The sequence below is a fragment of the Penicillium odoratum genome (assembly GCF_028828045.1).
Source record: "Penicillium odoratum strain IBT 22623 chromosome Unknown utg000006l_segment0_segment0, whole genome shotgun sequence".
Taxonomy (NCBI): domain Eukaryota; kingdom Fungi; phylum Ascomycota; class Eurotiomycetes; order Eurotiales; family Aspergillaceae; genus Penicillium; species Penicillium odoratum.
The window spans coordinates 3,796,679-3,814,502 of record NW_026643148.1 but is presented as its reverse complement, the minus strand read 5'-3'; the positions used below and the strand labels follow the sequence as shown (position 1 = coordinate 3,814,502).

Here is a 17,824-nt window from a genome sequence, read left to right as displayed (position 1 = left end):
GAAAATATATCTTCAGATTATAACCAATCAATCCGATATATCCCCAAGTCAGGAGATCCTCATGCATCGATGAGTACATTGGATAGAATGAAACGCCTGGTCGGGTTGGACGGGCGGGGAACTAACCCAATCGGGAATGGTCCGGTCAACCACGTTAATTACATTCATGATACCCGCAGCAGCGGCGACAGCGCAGCATTCGAGCACGACGCAATTGAAGACCACTCCGCCCAACTTATCGACTGCGCCGCCATCATCGAGGGCGACACTCAATCCTCCCCTTCCAAGGGACCCTCCACTCGTGGGCACCGCCGCCGTTCCACCCACGTTACTCGCCGTGACCTTGAGAAGTTTCAGAAGGAGGTCTTAGGCGTCGAAAACCACGCCTCCTTTTACGACGAGGAGAACGGCACCGCTCACCCCATCGATCCTTACGATCCCCAGCTTGCAGAATTGAATCGGGCCTTTGACGTCACCTTGATGTCTATGAACAGCGGCACAGGAATGACCGGCAATCCGGGGTCTGGCATGTTCTCCGGTTACGTGGACAACTCCCCGGGAACCCCTAACATGGGGAACATCCCTCGCCAATCCATTTCCCCTGCACCCCTACACCCTGCAGCTCAGGTCAACGGAGGAGGCATGGCAGTTATGAACGGCAACGGGCCTATGAATGCGGGTCACCAGATGGATCTCCATCATCTCTACGACATGGTACTGGAGCTCAGTGACGTTCTGAAGAATAACCGAGAGGTCACCAAGAATATTGTCTCAAGTGCAGAGGAGATTATGGTACGTTGTATCAAGTTCGCGTTGAATCGAAGCCAAGCTGACAGGAGAATAGAAGCATGGTTCCTCCGACGGTGCTAGTCCAGCAATGCAACAACTCAACGGTGATTTGACAGGTACGTCTTGAAGAACCACGCCCTTTCTACACTCGTTGTTTGTTCACTCTCGCTACCGATCGATAAACTGATGACGCATAAAGCTGCTGCCCGAATCGCCGAACTCGAACGAGCCCTCGTCAAGGAGAAGCGACTGGTCGAAGATCTCAAGCGTGAACAAACGGAAAACACCAAACTGATAGGCGACTACGAGGCCGGCGTGGGTACGATGGTGGAGCAGATCCGCAACTATTGCCAAAATAACAACATGCACTTCCTATACCAGAAGAGCCACTATAACAATCTCCTCCAGGCCGAGCGAGATTCTCATCTGGAGAGTCGGCTGGACCGCGATTACTGGCACGCTCAAACAATGCGATGTGCAGAGATGATCCGAAAGGCACACCGGATGCGATCGGAAGAAGATGAATTACCTGTCCGAATCGTCGCGGGGCTACAAAATGAGGTTCGCGCATACCGTAATGCACTTGGAATGGAGCCCGAGAAGCCCGAAGAGGAGTACGGGTGGGAGATCCTCAAGGATGTCTCTGCGGAATAAAAGGGGCGGAACTGGGATGGATTCACGCCGTGATGACCTTTCTTTTTGTTTTGTTCTTTTCCTTTTTGCATAGAGACCGGCGGGCGCTATTGTTTTCCATTTTCTTTTCATCCCCTTCGTCTCGACTTTCAGAGATTTGGCGTTTTTTTTCCTCCGTGGGAGGGTCTATACCACATTATTACCCATTATTTTTTGCAAATAGTAATTCTTATGTGGCGCCCGTTCAAATGGTCGGTGTGAATTCTTATGGGTCTATTCTGTTAGACCGAATTTGTGGGCTCTTGGCGTTCAAGGGGATCATTTAGGTCCCTTGCGAACAACTCGCCTTCAATCATTGGCTACACCGACCCGTTGCAGTTCCCGATCTTCGGCTGTTCCCCACCTTTTTGCCTCTTTATCCACTCAGTACAAAGTTGTCTCTCCGTACAGAGTAGATTAATAGTGACTTACCGGTCCTGGAGTGAGGTAATTTGGGGTTTTTTTTGCTTGTCTGTTGCCTCACGTGCTCAATATCCCCCAGTGGATCCGTATTTCCTGTAGTTTTCGCTGTTTTTAACTAGTTTTAATGCCGAAGATGTGGACCACCGGGGAAAGATTATGTCACCTTGGTTGCTTCACCTCATCCGGTCGCTTCCAATACCTCTATTGATCCTTGACATTACTTGCCTTCATTCTCTTCCCACCATGTCTCCCAGTCATTTGGTGAGACCAGTGTTCTGTTACCTGTAGTGGTATACATACCTGTCTCGGAACTCAATCCATCACCTCGGGTCCTCCACCTCGGCTACTTACCTACCGATTTTCTGTACCGCTTCATTCTGATTGCCGGTGAGGAGAGATCATTGTGGCATTGCCAGTCGAGGAGTATTTGGGAAGTGGGGTGATCATCCAACTATGCGTCATTCGAACTAAGACCTACCCCATCATTCGATAATTCTGCGCCACACGACTGGCCACCCCCGGACGAAGGGCCTCGACCAACCCAGGAACTCTCAACACTGGAAGTGATCTCGAAGAAAAGGATCAATATGGAAGGTGTTCAAACTGTGGATGTGAGCTGGCTTCATCATACGCAGAAAGGTAAGTTACATTTTATTGATGCGCTGATACGGGTTGACCGAATCTGGGGCAAAAGAGGGGGGAGAAAGAACAAGATCCAGAACATCAGGTGCTGTTTAAGTGTGAGGCTAACTTCGAGTCTTCTCAGATCATCTATCGCGTACGAAATCAGTATCCTCAGGGGTCAGCGACGACAAGTCGAGCGACAAGGACTCCACAAACCCATCCAGGCCGTACCGACGATCCCGATCGAATAGCAGCCCGGCTCGTCCACCATCTTCGAGTGGCACAACACCAAAGCACGAGCCGCAGAATGCAGTGATTCGAGAAGGAAAACCGGTTCAAGAAGCAGAAAAGCCCGCTGTGCAGAAACCATCTACCCCCTCGCCGGCGCCACAGAAGACTACGCCCAAGCCTGTCAGTGGGCGCAGAAACTCATGGATCTCCAGCTTGAGCTCCAAGTTCTCCTCTGGATCCACTCCACCATCGCAGTCTAGTCTGAAAGGAAGCCCGGCAAGTCCGAAGGCCACTGGACCTCTCGACCATAACCCGTTCGGCGCTGCATTCTCCCCGAAAGACAAGGAAGAGGAAAAGAAAGATGATCCAAATCCATTCACTTCCTCCTCGCCGAAAGGACCTTCCTTCATCCACAGTGCACTGCGCAAGTTTTCGTCTAACTCTGGTGGGTTGCCCAAGCTGCCGGCAAATGCCGCAACATGTCCGCGCCGAGTGATGAACCTCGACCAGGGCCGCGAGCGGTGTAAAATTGCAGATCTGAACCAAGCGAAGCTGAATAGGGTGGCATTCTGTGTGGATGTTGAAATCGCCGGGATATCGCATCGGGACTCTGATGAAGACGCACCTCCTACAAATCAACTACGACAGCATTTGCCAGAGTCTAATCGCCAGAAGATGAAGAAGGCTGAAGCGAAAGCTGAACCCAAGCCAGAAAGTGAGACAGATACTAAGGCACAAGATAAAGAAAAGGGAAAAGGGGAGGCCGAAGCACTAAAGCACCCAGAAGCCGCAGTAGCCGAGAAAGAGACACCAGCTTCGACCCCAGCGACCCAAGCGACCCCAGCGACCCCAGCAGCTCCTTCATCTCCAGCACCTGATCAAGCAAATAGGTCTCCGGATACTCAGCTCGAGGTTTCCGCTCCCGATTCTGTTGCTGCGAAGCCTACCACCGAGGGCGAAGTGAATGTCGAAAAGAATACTGAAAAGAAAGACCCGACTCGCAAGCAAGAAAAGAAGAAACGGTCTGAGGAAGAACGAAAGGAGCGCAAAGAGCGTAAGCGCAGACTAGCTGTGGCGAACGGAACGATCCCACTTCAAATAGATGCCGAACTGGACGAGGAAGATTGCCGTGCGTCAAAGTCTGGCTCCTCGCGTTCCAAGACACAGAGCCATCCTACAACAGACCCCGCCCGCATCTATCGCCGCTGCTGCCAGTTGAGGGAGACCCCTGTCCTTAAGCGGGTGATCGATGAAATTTCTTCGCCGTCCTCCACCCTGGCTGAATCGCCTGGTACCGTTGCCGCTCTGGATCTCAGTAACTTTCCAATGACGCCTCAAGACATCGTGACGTTGAGTGATTGGCTTGCCGTGGTGCCTGTTCGTAAGCTTCTTCTGGAAAATTGTGCATTGACAGACGTCTCGATCCGGGCGATTCTTGCTGCATTGCTTTCGACAAAGACTGTGGAACAGATGCGTTATCGGCGAAAGCGAAATCGCAGGTGTGAATCGCCCTCTGTCAAGTATGAACGCTGGGGCGTAGTGGAGAAGCTGTCGCTCAAGGACAATCCGAAGATTGGTCGAGAGGGATGGCGCCACATTGGCCTCTTCGTTCACCTGTCCAGGTCCTTGAGGGCGATTGACCTTTCCGGTATTCCTTTCCCCAAGCCTCGGACACCAAGTGACAAATCAGCCCAAAGCACGGTCACAGATGCCTGCGATACGTTTGCGTGTGCGATGGCAGAAAGGTTCAGCGGCGATCATCTCGAGGAGCTACTCATGAGTGAATGCAAGCTTTCTGTTGAACAGGTCAAGCGAATTTGCGAGGCATCTACCAAACTAGGACTGCGGAGGCTGGGCATTGCAAACAACGATCTCACTCGAGAAGGTTTAGTACATGTGGTTGAGTATGTCAAAGCTGGTCAATGTGAGGGGTTGGACCTGGGAGGAAACCCTATCAAAGACGACATTGACCTTATTACGAATGCTGTTGAACCTGAACAGCCACTATACGCTCTCAGTCTGGCCGATTGCTCCTTAGATGCTTCTGTGATCTTTCCGTTGCTGCAAGCCCTTACTCAGATCCACAATCTCCGCTTCATTGATTTCTCTCATAACCCCGACCTGTTTTCAATGCAGCCCAGCGCCCTTGGAGCATTCCGGCGCTTCTTGCCCAAGATGCCCTCTCTCAAGCGTATTCATCTCGCTGATGTCAATCTGTCTCCCGATCATGCCATTGGTCTTGCGGAGGTGCTGCCAGAATGCCCTAGCCTTTGCCATTTGAATATACTGGAGAACCCGCAGATTGCATCGCTGGCCTCTGCTATAGACCCTGCTGGTCAGGAAGAGGCTTGTGCTGTCTATGCTTCTATGATGGCCGCTGTCCGCGTTTCGGGCACAATCATCGCAGTGGACATTGAAGTCCCCACCGCCGAAAACAACGAAGTTGTAAAGGCAATAGCATCCCAGATCGTTGCCTATTCTCTTCGAAATCTGGAAGGTTCTGCCATTGGAGAGGAACTCTCTGAAATACATGTATCGCAGGACGTTCCAATCCCAGAGATCCTGCAGCACATTGTCGGACATTCCTTGGGCATGGACGAGCCATGTGATGAAGAGGATGATGCCGCTCCAGACGAGGACTACGTCATTGGCGGTACAGGTGTGGTCAAGGCATTAAGTGTCTGTCTCGGAAACCTTGATCATCATGGTAGTGATATTCCGGGGGATTCAGCACCTGCAAGTGGCACTACGACCCCTCGACGTCGGAAGTCCAGAGGGCTGGTTGCTAAGAGGCCTCGCGATATGGCGAAGAATCTGCTGGAGTCCGCACGCAACATCCGAGCTCGGATTCAGTCAGCTCTTATTCGCGAAGACCGGGCTGGTAACGATGCTAATTACAGTAAGCTTTTAACCTTGGCGTTATCACTATTCCAGCTGCTAACTTCTACCACAGGACGTCTCCAGTTCTTGGATGTTACATTACACAAAATGATCCAGCGCTTTGAAGATGAGTATCCTGAAACTCGTCTACCTTCTTTCCCTCTGCCCGTGTCTGCTGTGCCAGACAACGGCTCACAGCACTCCGGCGAGGATGGAACTGGTTCAAGTGCCATCAACCTCAGCAGCAGCTTTATGGATAATGACAATGCTGTTGACGATGAAGAAGCCGATCAATTCGGTTTCCACCTTTCCCGATCCAGCTCGATGACCTCGCTGCATGCCCGTGCCATGACATCTGAAGAAGGCCATGTCCATCGCCTAGGTCAAAACCTGCGCCGCGATTTTCTGAAAACCCCCGATCGGCAAGGCGAAAACGAAGACAGCTCACACCTCGATGCTCTACGAGAGAAACTTGAGCGCCTCCACGAGGAGCAGTCTCAATCACCCTTTGACAATGGAGAAGCCTTTGAGAAACTCGGCAGTAATCTTGATGAGCTCTGGATCGCCCAGCGTCAGGACGTTGAGGGATTCGAAAAATTCAAACAATCTCAAATCGCCGCTCAGATTAATAGTGGTCTGCGCCGGGGATCCTCATCCTCTGAGAGCAATACGCTTCCATGACGTGCTGTCATCCCATATCTATACGAATGAATTCTGTCATGTCTTTTTTGATATTTCACAAGCGCAGTCTTTGTACATACTCCTACCCTTTACCATTTTGGTTTCTTGATTCCAGTCATACCCATCCCCAGCACTGTTTCTATATCCCTCCCTTCCTTGTTCTTATGATGAGAGTCTGGAACCCCCATATGTAGCCTCTGTTCTAAGATGATTTTAATCAGAACGACCTATGTACCGGATTTCCTCGGCCACTTCTTGGTTCCCTTTCTGTTTAAGTGCTCGGACTTTGCCGCTTTTTGCTCACTGAGCAGATCTGAGCACGCCTCTGAGCAAAATCTGAGCGTCCGGGTGAGCAGTCCCACGAATCGACCTCAATAAAATGCTCTCCGCTAGCCCGGCTTACGTGTGCCACCTTCCATCATTAAATTGCCCCCAATCCTTCAAGAAAGGACTGGCATCATCAATATTACCATGCATCCAGGTAATCTTATTGCGGCTAAGCGCCACAATGAAGCCTGCTACCTAATCAATCAATCAGTATTACGTTTCATACTATATGCCACTAGGAATATTGCTTCTAGTACCACCATGACCTTCTAATTGGGTCGTGGTGACTAATATTGCGGGAATTAGATGGATCCGCTTGGACACTTGCAGAATGTTCTGGTGATATGCCCAATGGTGATAATATTTATGGGATTTGAATGGCGAAACCACTCTTAGTATTTATAAATTTATGTATCTATAGGTAATTGCATCCTTTTGTGAGGTTCCGAACTTCTAGCTCCTAGGATCCTGCTAGACTGATGAAAGTTCTTAGATGTGAAGTCTAATTCCTTGACTATTTCCTATTCGTTCATAATCGAATAGATTCTAGGAATTTAGGCCGCTTAGGATCCCTTAGATAACTTACCAACGTGTTAGAAAAGGGGCGTTCTTTCAAAGTATTTATATAATTGAGTTGTCCGTCGCCCTCTCTCGAATAAACTAAACAGTGGTCCAGATGTCACATTCTGTTCATCACAAATTTCTTAAACGCCACGCTCCGATAATACTGTAGTTTTCTCTCAGATCTCGGTTTTTGAAGATTGTTCACTAAGCCTGATCCTAGCCTGATCAAATTGGCTGAATCAACAAATATCAGCACTTCCGCTACAGAATCTGCAGAAGCGGCACAGTATAGTATCAGTGCCTTTTTGGAAGTCACTGATACAGCTAAAAGACTGAAGCTACTAAACATCTTTTTCATCTACTGTCACCATCAACAATTAGGGAGGTTTATATCAACTTTTAACAAACCGAATTCTTACAAGCTCAGCCATGAAGTCCATCTTCACCTTCAAATGGCAACTCGGACAACCCAACATGCCTGCGCAAGATTCCAGGCGGTGTACAAAGAATGGATAAGTCATTTCATCGAAGACTCTCTGCGCGACTCAGATTGGAATTCCTTTGGTGCCTTCGTGGACTTAAAATCGCGTATTTTAAGCGGGAGGCTACCACGACACAAGATACCATGAATATAGCAATAGAAATCTCCGCATTGTATGTTCCAAATCTCAGCTCTTGCAACTATCAGCTTAATGAGCTACGTCATCAGGGATTCCTTTCCCGCTTCGAAAACATCTCCGAGTTAGGTCTTAGGTTTATATCTTAGACCTAAATTAGGTCCTAAAGAAGCCGAGCCGCTATATAGGATTCGGTCTCAATTCCACAAAGATCGGACAGAAACCTTAAAATCAAGGATTTCGAGGAATACGTCATAAGAGATGATGGGAAAACACTTTATATAAAAGGTACAGAAGGTACGACGCTAGAAAAGGTCAAAAAAATAGATAGTGACAATTCAGTGGAGGGTGACAAATATAGCTTTAACTCATCTTTAGAATCGCGAAGCACTTCAACACCGCCCGTAGCAATGCCGATAGTAGCCCACTACCTAATCTAGCCGTATTCCGGCCGGCGATGGCTAGTGGGCTAAGTTACTGTGTCTGGATATCCATCACCGCGTTGTGAAGCACTACGTCGGGCTGACTTGGGGGGCATCATTCACGCCTGTTGTCTGCGCGTCCAAGGAATGAATCGTGCTCGATTCCCTTCTACCCCTTGCATGTATACACCGCCACGAATTCTCTTCGCAAGGCATTAGGTGCATTTCCATATCACGCTTGCAGGCTGATCGTGAACACTAAACTCAACAGGAATTCTGAAGAGCGACTTCCAAGAGAGTGTTGCACTTGTGACTCACAACTTGTGAGTCGGCAATTAACGTGGCAGCGAGATACGAGGGCAACGCCGGGGAAACACGCAAGGGTGGCAGAGATGATGAAATCAACAGTGAGCGATTCATCGCAAAACCGTCCTCGGTATGGCATAAACTTACTCGTAAGACCAAAAATGATGTCCATTTTGAGCTTTGAACCCGAGAGTATTACCTCCCGCAGTGTATAGTCCAGGAAGCTTGCGACATAAGTTCAATTAGACATCTAGCATGTCCAAAAAAAGAAAAGAAAAAGCAAAAGAAAGACAGATATATAGTAAATTTTGCATTACTTGACATTTTCGATCATTTCCCGCGAGGTACTGCAAGGGGCCAGCGACTTTTTGAACCAGCCGGACTCTATCAGATGATCATACTTTGTTTCGCATGACTTATGAAGAGAGCTTTCGGCTACCGTCTTTGGACTTCCCATTCATTCACATTGCTTTCTCTCCCTTGTTATACTGACAGGTTGAGACATCATTCGTTCGCGATGGCTTTTACACCCGAACCGATGTCAGTCCTTGGCCTGGGAAGCATGGGAGCTGCTCTTGCTTCCGTGTTTCTTGGCAATGGCCACCCGGTGACCGTCTGGAATCGAACAATCGAGAAGGCGCAACCTCTTATTCCAAAAGGTGCCCGGGTGGCCAAATCTCCAGCCGATTGTGTGCAGTCCGGCACTGTCGTGCTAATCTCTCTGGCCTCAGACGAGGTTGTTCGAGATGTTGTTAGCAGAATCCCGACCCTCCGTGACCGCACCGTCATAAATTTTACAACAAGTCGGCCACAATGGGAGATCGAGACCGCAGATATTGTGACCAATAAACTCTGTGCTTCGGGGTATCTGCACGGCTGGATCAACTCCATTCCCTCGGATGTGGAAGATCAGCAGGCGACAGTCACTTACAGCGGACCGAGTTCCGTATTCGCAAAGCAGAAGCATATTTGCAAGGTCCTGGGCAAGGCACAGTGGCTGTCAGACGACCACAGGAAGATTTGTATGCTGGAGAATGCTGCTCTTTCAATGGTGGCAGGACTGTGTGTGGGATTCCTTCAATCTCTGGCTCTGGCTGGAGCGGCAGGAGTCGATACAGTGGATTTCACGCGACAGGTAGTTCTGCCCCTGCTGCCGCTGTTCCAAGATATGTTGCCACAGATGGCCAAACGCGACCAGGATCAGTCCCACTTAATGTCTGGTGAATCAGTATCTGTCGGCCAAATGCTGGGGCTGGTTTCCGACGCTCGTGAGACGGCGGAGACCTCCGGTGTGTCTGATTGCCTATTCGAGGGTTTTCATACTCTTTTGAGGAAAGCGACCGAATCGGGAAAGGGGCTCGAAGATATTTCTGCTATGATTCAGATACTGAGAAGAGGTTCACACCAATGATAGTAACGTGATACAGTTTCGTTTGGATCTATTATAGATCCCTTGTGTTGCGCAACCTGGACACCCGATGCACGAGATTTATTGATCAAGAGAAGAATAGTACTTAATGCGAGATTCATACCTTGACATGAATACCAAGGTAGAGCTGTAAGTAGTATCATGATGGCAATTGTGACGCATGGAGCTCGCCAGCGTCGCACACGAGGGTTGTATATCCAATTCGTGGCGCCCGGAACTTAGTTTCTTCCTCAGTTTCGTAGTCTCGCTGAATATTACATGTTTATGCATTCTGAGTTGTAACAACAATCACCTATTGGTGTGCTATACTAGAAAAAGCAGCGCCTGGACTTGACTTTATCTTCACATTGACCTTGACATTCAAAGTTCTTCTTCAATGTACTGTACTCTCCATCGTTTGAAGAGAGAGAACATATATCATCCAGGACAAAGGTGAGACCTTTTTTTTCCCGAGCTTCTCCGAGTCTTCGATTTTGGTGAGGTTTCGAGGTCCTTTAACAGGCCCATAGGGACTGTATGGTACTTCACGATGCCGATATGAGGTTTGTATTTGCATTTTATGAGACTTCTCAACAGTAATCCCGTAGTATTTGAGAGATCAAATTATAACATCGAAGCAATGCGAGAGAAAGAAAGAGAAGACACATAGTGGGCGAGATAAGGACAAGATATAGTGGTAAGAAACAAAAACAAAGAGTACTCACATCGCAAGACAACAAATTCATTTTGACGCAAAAATGTCTAGAAGAGAAAATGAAGCGGGCTCTGTAAACATAATAAATTTACTACCGGTCACATGGCCAAACGCAAGGATAGGTTTACTTGCTACACTGACTCCATGCCCAAGGGTCTCAAGTCCCGGTTTTCGAATCAGGCATTGGGCTCGACCAACGCCGAACTATGTGCTATCGTGCCTCAATAATACTATGGAGAGTTTGAAGAAACCGAAATACATTTCGAGTGAACGAAACTAAGAACTAGACCGAGCTAAGGTAGACACGAATCATATAACCAATTCCGTCAACAGCAACGTAGTCAAATCAAGAAGCAAAAAGAGTAAGTTGTTTCATCTTTCCATCCAGAGAAGACACCATCTCACTACTGTGAGACATGAGTGAAGAAAAGCTGTTCTTCTGAAAAGGGATGTTTTGTTTCCTGAGATGTGGTTGACCATTCGTGTGAGACCCTTGGAGAGGGGGAAGCCAGATTGGGAACTTTAGTTTGAATTTTTTGTGTGGTTCCAAGGAGTCTGGAAGTCCAGACGAATGAATTGCACTTCTGGGCTTCCGAGAGAATATAACGAACATGTCTCTGTACGACGGCTGACTTGGGTCTAGTGCATACACCGGAGTCACACTATGCTTGGTACTATTGTCTGCAAAAAGCAACGTGTCCAGGAAGTCCCGGTGCTGATATCGGCCTTTGAGGAGATCCATCCTCGTTTCGGAAAATTGGACACCCGTTGTCTCATCCCGAGCATGCACGAAAGTAATCCCAGAGTCAGAAGTAATGTTGGAAGCTCCCAGGATCACAGTCATAGTATGATCGGATCCGTCCTGGTGCACGCCCTCTAGAGCCGGGTATCCTTGAATCCCTTCATCGGTAAAAGTATGCACGTTGAAGATCTCCGTAAGTACTGTGTCCTTCTCGTAGTCCAGACCGGGACGAGCCAGTACGGGGACGTTTTGAGTGACCCAGGCTTTAAAAATGACCAAAGCCTGGATAGCGGTGTTGTCTTGGTGATTCTCGTCAAAGTCCCCAAAATCACGAGGAACGTCGGAGTCGTGACGTTTGTAATTCTCGACCGTTGTCAGGATAAAGGGCTGCCTTTCGAGTCTTTCAATGGTTCCAGCTCTCGTATCCACTGAGAACCTTCCGCTTCTCAAAGTTCGATAGTTCACTGTTGGGTCTGGGTCCAAATGGTGGCTAACCTTCTTGAGCTTTTCGAAATCCTCTTCTCTGGCCCCAATCCCCTTCAAAATAGGGATCAAATCCTCTCCTTTGATGAAGATACAGCCATCACGTAGATAATGCTGTCGCAGCTGCATAGCCTCTGCTACGGATCGAAAGAACTCGGGCGTTTCCGCTTGTTGGAAAACATCGAGGCAAGAATTAGCAGCGCGAGCGGGTGCTATTCTAGCAGCGCGAGCTGGTAATAATTCTTGACTCGAGTCCTTCAAAAATGATGGGAGGGAATTGGGAGCAGCAAATTCATTATATATCTGCTGAGCCATATTCTGTTTCTGTGGTGGGTGAATGTTGAGATTTCGAGTGTGAGGAAACAACAGTCACGGTGCTTCCGGCGAGGAGATGTTGAAAAAAAAGTTGAAAGTGATGGATCCAGTCCTTTGCTGATGCTTTGGAGAGCTCTTAGACCAAGAGAAAAGGCTGCTTATATAGGAACCGAGTGCTTGGCATATTGGACAGTGGATGTAAACCTTGTACCAACAACATAATCAGGGCAATTGCCACCTGCCTTGCCTTGACGTCGCTTTACTCACCGCATCTTGCTGAAAGAGGCATTTCAAATAACCATCACGCCGTGCATAAGCCCATAGCTCAACAAACTTTGCAAGAAAAAAAATCGGCTGCACAACCCACTTACGTGCAGTTTGCTTGAAGACATGATCAACATTTAAGTTTGGTATTATCATTTCCTGCGAGTATCACCTGGACATCATGCCCTTGCTTGATGACTCCCAGTTCGAATAATCCCCAATGCGATGCTGATCTCATGCAATTTTGCCATTTGACGGTTGCTTGGAATATGTATGTCCTGTGAAAAATCAGGATCGATGTGGAAGTTTACTCGCTGAGTGGAAAGATCTTTATGAGGAAACAATTATGCCTTCTAGTACTAAACCCTGCCAGTTTTACTCTGTGACCCATGCAACGAAAGTCATATAGAGGTGTGCGGTCCCATAGGACAATAAGTTGCGGTATCATGGACCCAGTATGAGTTCAACATAACTCTGGGGTCTTTTCAACGAGCTACGAAGGGTTGGGTAAAACGCTTTACTTTTGATTTGGCTCGAGGGGTCAGCCAGCTCACTCCACGGTCATCTTGAAGAATGGTTTGATAAACATTATGTGGTTAGTCCTTTTCAAGATGTAGGAAAATATACAGCAGCATAGCAAAAGTCAGTGCATAGTCAAGCAATCAAGTAAGCCAAACAAATATCAAATTGAGCGCAATTATAAACTAGTTTTGTAGATCTGAAACAAAGGATCACGGCTGTAATCATAACAGCATCCCAATACCTCATAAGCATCGGGAGTTACAAGACGGACACAACGTCTATAGAGACCTGCTCCAGTCAATGGCGATTTGAAGAGTCTTATGACGAGCTGGCAAAAGCAAAATCCAATCACATACATATCGCCTCCCAATATCTTCCGGCACACTGAGCACAAGCTCGTTAAAGTTACGATCCTCTCGCAAAGGCCGCCAACACGGTAGACCCTCGAAATCTACCTTTTAGTACCGGTCCCGTAGAATATTCCGTATCATATACCAACAAGAGCAATTCATCTCCACTCCAAAAATAACAACGGTGGGCCAAAACACCAACCCACCATTCCAGGCCAAAGGGCCGGTATGGTGCATGTGAACCCCCGACCCCAGCACAAGCACCAATGGAGCAATAAAATTGACCCATCCCATAATCTTTGGAAACACCGGGTTGGCGCTACGGTCTGCGAAAATTGCCCAAGCAATGGTCCAAAACTGCATCCAAAAGATGGGCCAGTTCAGCAGAAGTGACATCCACATGGCATCATTGAGCAATTGTACCAATTCAGCGCTGTAGTCACGGAAGCTCAACAGTGACATGAAGATCGCTGATATCATCCAGAACCAGACACCGGCTGTCGCGCTGGCTAGCTGAAGATCTGCAATGGCTGGATTGAGGTCGGGGATAAGTCGAAGCTGACTGGTGATTGCAGCGGAGTAAGGGAGGAACAGGGCACCGGACACGAAGAAGAAGATACTTCCAGCTTGAGTGCCTTTCCGATATGTTGAATAATGGGTCTTGACCGTTTCGGCATCCCACCATGGTCTTGTTGGGGGTATATTTCTCGAGGTAGCGAGACCGATTATGAGAAAGACAGCTGAGAGACTGCCACATATACCGATGCACAATAGCCATCTTTTGTTGGTGAGGCCGCTTCCGGATTTTCTGTCATTGGTGGTGGTAGGAAGCATCTTGATGCTGAATTGTAAGATATTGAGTGATAACAGATATTTGAGTTCCAAATGGTTCGGATCGACCAAGCCTTTATAATAATTTCGAGTGTAAAGCTTCGCAGACGCTAATATCTACCGATTTCTCAACCACATCATGCATGCATTACTCGACATCGCAAAAATTGTTTATGGGCTATCGCAAACATGGAACATCGAACTAGAACCCAGCTAAATTGGCTAGGACATGTGATCCATTACCCTCCCTTACAGCTAAGTTAAGGAGATGTAATGGAAAAGATAACGTTGGAAAGAATGTGCATCAGCCCAAATGGGACCAAGTTGGAAGACTCCTCGCAGGAGAAATTTTCTGTTCGCAGAATCTAGAGCGGGTTTACAACGAAATCAGAGTACATGATGGGTGCATTAGCTAATTACTGATATTGACTAGCCAAGAATGACTTTATAAGCCACCATACCGATTTACAAACTGCAACCATGATATAGACTCGAGGTCAAGTGATGGGCTTCCAACCTTTGCTCCCTTTTATTGCCCATAGAGGAGAGGGCATGGTTGCTTGATCCACAAGAGAGTTCTTACTGTAACTGCCTATTCAGTAGAAGGAGCACTGGTGGAGACCTTGGAAGGAATGGTATTTAGTAGATACGTCATGATCGTGTCCATTGACTGCACCAAGGGGCACGAGTAGACTCTGAAGTGGTTCTAGATCAGGTGTGAAAACTGGAAGACTCAAATCATCATTTCAAATTCGCGTAAAGGTGCCACCTCTTGATGTTGTGGGTTGCATTATAGCTTGGTATCATTGGATTGTTCTCTAATACAATCTGCCCACGGAGACCTATGCAGATACCTATGGTGAATGGTAATCTTCTATTCATTCAAGTTGAAATTATGTTATTAAAAACAAACCTTATCGAGATGTTAGGGGTGCACCTATAGTCCGCTTATAGTTTGTTGGGTGCATATTGTGTTCTGCAGTACGGGTGGATCAGGTACCACAGCCCGAAACTTAAAACTTCGATCGAGACTCGGAGATCTGCAAATCACATATACCTGTACGTTGTCTTACTGTGTCACATAATACGCAGCGGTATGGCTGCCTTGCGGTACAAAAAACCGGTTTTTGATGGGAACTGATGCCCATGTGCCCGAATTAGATCTGGCAGGAAGAATAATACCCGAATTCCCCCTAGATCGAAGGTATTCAATATCCTGGAATGTGCCGACCAAGATACTGGGTCTGATTACCAATACAAAGAACCAAACTGGTGCACACGCGCTAATGTACCTCGAGCTCACTCATCAATTGCGCATCGTTTATACTTCAGTGATGCAAGGGAGCATCAAACATCAAGGAACAAAGTCCACCACTCATGTGAACCCTAGTTTCTTCACTAACTTATTGTTGATGTGGCCACCCCTAGTTTACCAGCGTTTCATATGTTGAGTATCGGTAGTCGGTGATGTACGCAGTGGTATGGCTGCCATACGAAACTCCCCTTCCATTTTCATAGGGTTTGATGCCTGATTGCGTAAGATCTAGACCGCTTTTATAACGCCATGCTGTATGGTATTGCTCCTGGGTAGGCCCTAATTAAAGATATAGGCCTGAAAACTTACACTCTAGATTACCTCTTGTAATTCATGCACGACTTAGGTTCGTTATGTTGGTGCCCTGTATCTGTAGCTTGCCTAATCAGAAATTTAGTAGCCGGTTCGGACCTGTCTAGGAACTTCTAATCTCAACAGGAACGGGCATCTCAATATCTACTTAGCTATATGTATCTTAAGTTATAAAGCTTACTCCTATATACTCATGCTCCCTATAAAAATAACTAATTGTGATCATAGTATTAATAATTCAATGCAAACGCACTTGCTATTCATTTCAACTAATATTGGGATTATCATCTGTCGGGATCTTTAGGTGGAAATCCATTCCTCCTTAAAGACTAGGCATGGTCTCTGAAGTTAAAAGAAGAATATACACACATATAGTATCAATTGAATGTATAGCAAGGAAATGCATGAAAATATGTCAATAGAACCTAACTAAATGGTTTAAAAACAAAGACTTGCCATAGGCCAATCATAGAGCGGCATTCTAGCGAAACATCCCCTCCCTCTCTAATAATGCAGAACCCCCTAAACTTGTTGGTACATACGTACCCTAGTGTCTGTAGCTTCGCAGCGTGAGTAGCTTCTCAGTGTGGGTAGTAAAATTTCAACAGCTTTAGATGAACTCTTTTGGGTTTTTGGATATTTCGTAGCATGATATAACATCCGGTAGCGAGATTCGCATTATTTAAGTAGAGACTGACATTGGTATGAGATTTTGACCATGTGTTGCTCTAGTTACATATTCTTGGCAATTTGGATGGATGAATTCAGCAACGCGCACAGAAATGAATTGGGAGAGAAGGTCCGAAAAAGACGAGCTGCCATAATTGATAGCCTTGATAGGCCAACTGGGAACTGGCATCAACTAGAATAGAAGTGGATACACCGAGCATCGTCACTCGATTCATAAGCAACCGCGCGCGTGTGCCCTTACATCTTGCGGAAAACCTCCTGCTTCTGCCTCGTTGAATCATTGGATGTCAATGTCGTGACGAGGAATTGCTGGTTGTCCTTCTTCACAAAGTCGAGGAACACTCGGAACTTTTGTCCACGAAAAACAGGGTAATTGCAAAGCTCAAGGTCGTAAACCAGGGTTGGTCCAATGGGTGTCCTTTCAACAAAGAACTTCCCACTGTAGGAACAAGATCTCTTTGCTGATTCTGCTAGTTCAGCTGCCGTGCCTGCAGTCCAGGGCACATCCCCTCCAAATGGAGCCTGTCCTGGGATCGTAACAAGGGCATTCACGTATCCATCTTGAGAAAAGATGATCTGCCCGTCGAGAACGGTTCCCCATGGATGAATCTTCTCGTTTCGATTCGATGTGTCGAGCATGCTGTATTCTAACACCCTCCAAACACCGACGAGATTGTCATAAGAGGACTGGGTGAGGTCATCGGCTCTTTTCGGAGCTAGACAGCTGATTGGATTATGCGCAACCACATCATAGGCGTTGCCTTTGTCGTTGCAGAGTGTGGTTCGATCCGGACTGGCGATCTCGTGGGGACCCAGCTCTGCCTGGAACAGGGACTTGAAGTTCCTATCAATATCTTCGGGGCTCCCAAAATTGTCCGCCACGAGTGCCGCTGCTTCCTTCCTAACTGCGTCCAAAAGACGAGTTCGGAGAAGTTCCAAAGTTTTCTCACCGACAACAGTGGTGCCCATGATAGCTGAGCGAATGATGGCAAAATGAAAGCTTGTCACGATGCCAGGAAAGCCGAATATCGGTGTGGAATATTACAGAGAAGTGTAATATGAAGATATGAAGATATGAAATGATGTCTAGAATGAATCCTGTGGGAAATGGCCCATTTATATAAACAGAAGTCAAATGCTGACAAACAAGTCATTCCCATCTCTCATCTTCATGCATCTAGATATCAGGTTTGTAGGGACGGCAAAAACGCCGATAGAGTTTATTTCTCGGTCAAACTTCCTGTTCTCTTTTGGGTGATCGCAATGAATAATGCATAGCCTTGCGTTAACATACTTACATAGCGATGTGATTCAAGCAGCGGTGTAGCGGTGTAGTCAACT

The 17,824-nt window shown here is 47.3% G+C and overlaps 6 protein-coding genes across 6 annotated transcripts; 3 read left to right on the top strand and 3 right to left on the bottom strand.

Moving 5' to 3' along the window:
* Window positions 1-87: 87 nt before the first annotated feature.
* Window positions 88-1,443, top strand: N7520_009797 (uncharacterized protein; the record flags this gene model as incomplete). Its single annotated transcript, XM_057143731.1, has 3 exons — window positions 88-792; window positions 845-905; window positions 989-1,443. The coding sequence occupies 3 exons, from the start codon at window positions 88-90 to the stop codon at window positions 1,441-1,443; spliced, it is 1,221 nt and encodes a 406-aa protein (XP_056993019.1).
* Window positions 1,444-2,471: 1,028 nt separating this feature from the next.
* N7520_009796 (putative cell wall biogenesis protein Mhp1) lies at window positions 2,472-6,300 on the top strand (the record flags this gene model as incomplete). Its single annotated transcript, XM_057143730.1, has 3 exons — window positions 2,472-2,523; window positions 2,651-5,638; window positions 5,693-6,300. The coding sequence occupies 3 exons, from the start codon at window positions 2,472-2,474 to the stop codon at window positions 6,298-6,300; spliced, it is 3,648 nt and encodes a 1,215-aa protein (XP_056993018.1).
* A 2,753-nt stretch (window positions 6,301-9,053) lies between these two features.
* N7520_009795 (NAD(P)-dependent oxidoreductase) lies at window positions 9,054-9,947 on the top strand (the record flags this gene model as incomplete). Its single annotated transcript, XM_057143729.1, has 1 exon — window positions 9,054-9,947. One exon carries the CDS (start codon window positions 9,054-9,056, stop codon window positions 9,945-9,947), a length of 894 nt encoding a protein of 297 aa, XP_056993017.1.
* Window positions 9,948-11,005: 1,058 nt separating this feature from the next.
* Window positions 11,006-12,199, bottom strand: N7520_009794 (2OG-Fe dioxygenase family protein; the record flags this gene model as incomplete). Its single annotated transcript, XM_057143728.1, has 1 exon — window positions 11,006-12,199. One exon carries the CDS (start codon window positions 12,197-12,199, stop codon window positions 11,006-11,008), a length of 1,194 nt encoding a protein of 397 aa, XP_056993016.1.
* Window positions 12,200-13,443: 1,244 nt separating this feature from the next.
* Window positions 13,444-14,169, bottom strand: N7520_009793 (uncharacterized protein; the record flags this gene model as incomplete). Its single annotated transcript, XM_057143727.1, has 1 exon — window positions 13,444-14,169. The coding sequence occupies one exon, from the start codon at window positions 14,167-14,169 to the stop codon at window positions 13,444-13,446; it is 726 nt and encodes a 241-aa protein (XP_056993015.1).
* A 2,551-nt stretch (window positions 14,170-16,720) lies between these two features.
* On the bottom strand, window positions 16,721-17,452 carry N7520_009792 (uncharacterized protein; the record flags this gene model as incomplete). The annotated part of the gene is made up of 1 exon (XM_057143726.1): window positions 16,721-17,452. The coding sequence occupies one exon, from the start codon at window positions 17,450-17,452 to the stop codon at window positions 16,721-16,723; it is 732 nt and encodes a 243-aa protein (XP_056993014.1).
* Window positions 17,453-17,824: the final 372 nt, after the last annotated feature.